At 39.7% G+C, this 5,684-nt stretch overlaps 2 protein-coding genes across 2 annotated transcripts; both read right to left on the bottom strand.

Moving 5' to 3' along the window:
• Positions 1-1,686: 1,686 nt before the first annotated feature.
• LOC129740361 (eukaryotic translation initiation factor 4E-like) lies at positions 1,687-2,382 on the bottom strand. Its single transcript, XM_055732024.1, has one exon. The coding sequence runs from the start codon at positions 2,289-2,291 to the stop codon at positions 1,914-1,916; it is 378 nt and encodes a 125-aa protein (XP_055587999.1). The 5' UTR covers positions 2,292-2,382; the 3' UTR covers positions 1,687-1,913.
• A 1,184-nt stretch (positions 2,383-3,566) lies between these two features.
• LOC129740338 (eukaryotic translation initiation factor 4E-like) lies at positions 3,567-4,284 on the bottom strand. Its single transcript, XM_055731987.1, has one exon. The coding sequence runs from the start codon at positions 4,169-4,171 to the stop codon at positions 3,794-3,796; it is 378 nt and encodes a 125-aa protein (XP_055587962.1). The 5' UTR covers positions 4,172-4,284; the 3' UTR covers positions 3,567-3,793.
• Between the last annotated feature and the right edge of the window lie 1,400 nt (positions 4,285-5,684).

Here is a 5,684-nt window from a genome sequence, read left to right as displayed (position 1 = left end):
CTACTATCGATAAGCGATTAGCACTTTATTATAGATCGATAACTTTTACGCAACATTTAGCGGCTTTAATTAGCGATCGCTAACTTTGACCGAGATAGCGATCTAATTAGCGCCGCTAACTTTTCAGTTAGCGATGCCGAACACTGTCAGCTTGTAACAAAGGACAGGAATTACCAAAAGACGGTTGAATTGATATTGGACTGATTGGAAAACAGGAATATGATAATAGATTTCGAGATGTTGAAAAGCGTCGTGTGCCTTTTAATGCAATGGCAACACCATTTTCCGTTAATGTAAGTTTCATCGTTAGGAAAACTGTGAAATGTGCTGTGATATCCAACTTAAAGGAAAAACTTAATCAAGTTTAAATTTTCGAAGGTGATGGAAGTACAAGAGAAACATGAGGTATCAAAGAAAGAACATAACGCCAAAATTTATTTTGGACATACTTAAAGGTAAACGCAGTTTTTTTTGCAATATAATTATATTAACGAGAAAGGTTATTTAATACCTATTCTATTGTGCATCTTATTATATTTGCATTGATAAATACATTTGAGTCTGCCTATCATAAATCATAAAAATATGATAGGAGGACTCAAATGTATTTATTAAATATGCAATTTGCCTATACCATACCCGATAGGAAATACACCCTACTATTCACCATACTTAGTCGGCTCGCGAAGGGTGCGTCGGCCGATTTTCGATCATAAAGGGTGATACCAAAGATAGTAGATATAAAGATACCCAGCTCTTGATATTTTCCATATAAATTCCAACAGACATTCTTTCTACAAACATCAGCACCACCTGCTGACGGAAAAGGTCAACATTTCTCACAAATTGTGTTTAAAGATCCGAGCGTGCAGATCATGATGCACTCTGATATGTTTTCAATCAATTTAAAATTATTCAAAATGCACTCTGAAGTAAATTTATTCAATTTTGCAGAAACAAATGCTACTGATTCAGTAAAATTGAGCTAACCGCATTCAGATTCATCGATTGTGAAAAAACTTAAACTTAAACAGTTAAAATAATAATTAAAACATTAACGTTCACAATGTTTTTTATTCGATTATTTAAATCAACAATGAATAAAAAAAGTGTACAAAGAAAATAATAATTTAAGAATATTGACCAATTTATAATTTAAGAACATAGTGAAATGTTGAATTTCAAGCCAGTCTCAGTGTTTAAAACTTCTAGGAGGTTTTAAACTCTGAGACCAGTTCAAAATTCATCTTTCAACTATTTTTAGTTACTGGCTAGAGAAGATTTTTCATTTTCACCTGAGGTGTACCGCTACCTTCATTTACTCTGTTAAATTTGTACATAGAACTAAATTTAGCTAAATGGCCTGCAAGGAAATCAGTTAGAAAAAACCCAATACTCAAAATGCTGTATGATATAAACAGCTGGATCAACTTCTAAAACTGTGGCTTTTTACTTTACCTGAAGTGTCGTGTTAAATTTTGAAGAATATTATTTAATTATTAGTTTTGCAAATGTTGAGTCTTTTTCAAAGTGAAACAATCAGGCTGATATTTTTTTTGGAAATTTGGATATTGTGCAATCTTTTGCTGTCACAAAAAGCGGTTAGCGATCAGATGTAATGGTGAAAAACTAGGCTTTCGGTTGCCCATAATAATAAAAAAATATAAGATTTAGTTTATCGTGTTTTTTAATTTTCTGGCAACAAATTTACCCAACCTCTTTATAATTTATGGTTCGAATATGGCAAGAAATTGACTTACAGCTTTCTCCGGCATCGGCGCGTCCCGGTTCATGACAGTGGTGGTCCAAATCGCAATTTCATTCATCTTCGGGCGAACATCCACGACGGCACCGCAAATTTCTTCAGGATTATCGAAAACCTCGCCAATTCGACACCATATCGTATCCAGCCACTATTTGTCCAATTCGTGGTGCTGCTGCCGGGGCACGTTGATCACCCACCGGCCGCCGCGGAAATTCTTCTCGTCTTCCCACATGGGGCGGATGCCCTGCTTGAACAGCGAACAATCGCCCCCGGTCTTCAGGTCCGACGGGCTCTTGATGTGGTTGCATAATTTCCAGAAGTCCTCAACGGCACCGACGGTGGCCACCTCGTTCAGGTTGCCTCCCCACGATTTGTCCTTATCCGGTTCCTGATACCAGAGCGTCCAATGGAATTGCAGCGGATGCTTGATGCAGCTTTCCGGATCGACGATGCCGTCCTGGTCGGCATGATTTCGCTCGGTGACCTCCGGTCGTTGCAAAACCTCCTTCTTCGTTTTTCCAGCCATGATCGTAAAAAAAAAATCGGCTTAGCTCGAGAATATCTACCCCGACACGTTGATTGAAACCGGGGACCGGGAAATTTTTTCTTCTCCGGAGCTTTTCGCGGGATATCAGCCACACTTGACTGTTTGGCGGAAACTGCCGTGACGTTTTACCGCTCATTTGCACGCTTAACGTCGTTTTTTCCAAAAAGGGTTTTTTTTTTTTTACCTTGCACATTTCTTCCTTGATCCTCAGTTTTGGTTAAAAAACAATACGCTCGTATTGTTTTATGCAACGGGTGGGTTATTGAATCAAACTTGTTGCCTAAATTGCTCTTTCATATCATTGCTCAAACTAATCAAAATTCAAATGTAACACAACATTGCTGCTTTGGTAGAAATTTTCATGGATTGTGACAGCAATCCATGAAAATTTCATAAGCACGCCACAAGGAGTTCGAAGGAAAAAGAATGATCAACTACATTCCGAGCATACCTCGGAAGCGTAACACCTACTGCAGAGGTGTCTAAAACTTACTACATAAATACATAATACATAAACACATCATAATAAACTCAAAGCCAACGAATCTTGGCAAAAATATCTTCACGCCAACGAATTATGGCAAAGATTAAACTAAAACTAAAGACGAAACTCAACGCCAACATATCTTGGCAAATGATGTCAATCTATACCAGCAGACCCGGTAAAAATTCCTTCGACTCCTGAAACCAAACTATTAAGACTTCCTCCTAAGCAGCAAAACAATCAATTAAAATCTTGTAGTCATTGAAAAAAAATGACTCTGATCTTACAGTGAGGACTAAACACAATTACTGGTTTTTCTAGAAGCAACGGATGTCTTAGGAAAAGAGGGATTTAATCCTCTTAATTGCCAAGGGCCCGGAATAGAGGTTATACCGCGCCTCCAGATCGCGTTCCTTTTGATGTTTCCTTAGCAACCCCCTTGACATCTGTGCCCGAATGTTCATGATCTTGAAACGGATTAAAACCAGCTAAATATGAAATACAGTATTGAACAAACAAAACAATACTGATGATAATACAGCAAAATGATATGATAAACAAGAAGAGCAATAATTAAGTAATCGCAATAATAATCAATTATCTAATACTAATAACAATGATAATTGTAACTAGACGCTAAGTTTCAAAAATTTGTCGAACTAATAATCAAAAGTGGTTCGATTTAGTTGGGCGCCATTTGTAATGGTGAAAAACTAGGCTTTCGGTTGCCCATAATAATAAAAAAATATAAGATTTAGTTTATCGTGTTTTTTAATTTTCTGGCAACAAATTTACCCAACCTCTTTATAATTTATGGTTCGAATATGGCAAGAAATTGACTTACAGCTTTCTCCGGCATCGGCGCGTCCCGGTTCATGACAGTGGTGGTCCAAATCGCAATTTCATTCATCTTCGGGCGAACATCCACGACGGCACCGCAAATTTCTTCAGGATTATCGAAAACCTCGCCAATTCGACACCATATCGTATCCAGCCACTATTTGTCCAATTCGTGGTGCTGCTGCCGGGGCACGTTGATCACCCACCGGCCGCCGCGGAAATTCTTCTCGTCTTCCCACATGGGGCGGATGCCCTGCTTGAACAGCGAACAATCGCCCCCGGTCTTCAGGTCCGACGGGCTCTTGATGTGGTTGCATAATTTCCAGAAGTCCTCAACGGCACCGACGGTGGCCACCTCGTTCAGGTTGCCTCCCCACGATTTGTCCTTATCCGGTTCCTGATACCAGAGCGTCCAATGGAATTGCAGCGGATGCTTGATGCAGCTTTCCGGATCGACGATGCCGTCCTGGTCGGCATGATTTCGCTCGGTGACCTCCGGTCGTTGCAAAACCTCCTTCTTCGTTTTTCCAGCCATGATCGTAAAAAAAAAATCGGCTTAGCTCGAGAATATCTACCCCGACACGTTGATTGAAACCGGGGACCGGGAAATTTTTTCTTCTCCGGAGCTTTTCGCGGGATATCAGCCACACTTGACTGTTTGGCGGAAACTGCCGTGACGTTTTACCGCTCATTTGCACGCTTAACGTCGTTTTTTCCAAAAAGGGTTTTTTTTTTTTACCTTGCACATTTCTTCCTTGATCCTCAGTTTTGGTTAAAAAACAATACGCTCGTATTGTTTTATGCAACGGGTGGGTTATTGAATCAAACTTGTTGCCTAAATTGCTCTTTCATATCATTGCTCAAACTAATCAAAATTCAAATGTAACACAGAAAAATAAAAAAAAAAACTGATTTAAATAGGTACTGATTTGAAATATGGCACAAATATCACAATCCAAAGTTCTAAAGTGTGCAGTCTTATTTTGTGCGCTGCGCATAAAATAATCCACACCCTCATTTCTGACACTAAAGATTTTTGAGTGCAAAAATTAGTTATTGTTAATGGAACTTTTTATTGCTGTGCTTTAAAACTCTCAATTGAGTACATGTGTCCGACAGTGTGATTAAAAATGCTTTACATGAGTTTTTTCTGCTAACAGTGTTCACTGTGTTTTAGTTGCATTTCTGCCGTCATATTTGATGGTGGCGCTTATTTTTTTTTGTCTCCCGGTTTTCATAAGAGTTGGGAATCTTTATATAAACTATTTTTGGTGATACGGTCAAAATTTGGTCAATATCAACTTGACGTATTTCTTTCAATTTTGCATTTAAAAACCCGAACACCCCTCATTTTGAAGGTGTGTGTGTGTGTGTAGAATGTTGCTCCTATTTTGATTTTGGAATTCACTCTTCAATTGTCAAAATGCCGTCCAAGGAAGAAGAGCAGCGTATCAGAACTTTGCTCGCGCATCGCGAAAATCCGAGCTACTCGCACGAAAAGCTGGCAAAATCGCTACAAGTTGCCAAATCAACCGCTACAAATGTAATTAAAGTGTTTGGGGAACGTTTGTCGACAACCAGGAAGTCTGGATCGGGGGGAAAACGAAAACCGGAAGCCGCTGAGACGACAAAGAGAGTTGCCGGTAATTTCAAGCGAAACCCTAACCTCTCTCCAAGATGCCGCAAATAAGCTGGGTATATCGTCTACAACCGTGCATCGAGCCAAAAACCGAGCCGGACTATCGACTTACAAGAAGGTAATGACTCCAAATCGCGATGATAAACAAAATACGACGGCCAAAGCGCGATCCCGGGGCTGTACACGACGATGCTGACGAAGTTTGACTGCGTGGTAATGGACGACGAAACCTACGTCAAAGCCGACTACAAGCAGCTTCCGGGACAGGAGTTTTATACGGCAAAAAGAAGGGGAAAGGTAGCAGATATTTTCAAACACATGAAACTGTCAATGTTCGCGAAGAAATATCTGGTTTGGCAAGCCACCTGTACCTGTAGCTTGAAAAGCAGCATTTTCATAGCTTCCAGGA

This window comes from Uranotaenia lowii, chromosome 1 (genome assembly GCF_029784155.1).
Source record: "Uranotaenia lowii strain MFRU-FL chromosome 1, ASM2978415v1, whole genome shotgun sequence".
NCBI lineage: Eukaryota > Metazoa > Arthropoda > Insecta > Diptera > Culicidae > Uranotaenia > Uranotaenia lowii.
The sequence above is the reverse complement of the archived record's forward strand: the minus strand, read 5'-3'. Positions and strand labels throughout refer to the sequence as shown.

What these genes read in the sequence shown, in the direction of transcription:
- LOC129740361 (XM_055732024.1), bottom strand. Translation starts at nt 2,291, where the DNA reads ATGGCTGGAAAAACGAAGAAGGAGGTTTTGCAACGACCGGAGGTCACC.
- LOC129740338 (XM_055731987.1), bottom strand. Translation starts at nt 4,171, where the DNA reads ATGGCTGGAAAAACGAAGAAGGAGGTTTTGCAACGACCGGAGGTCACC.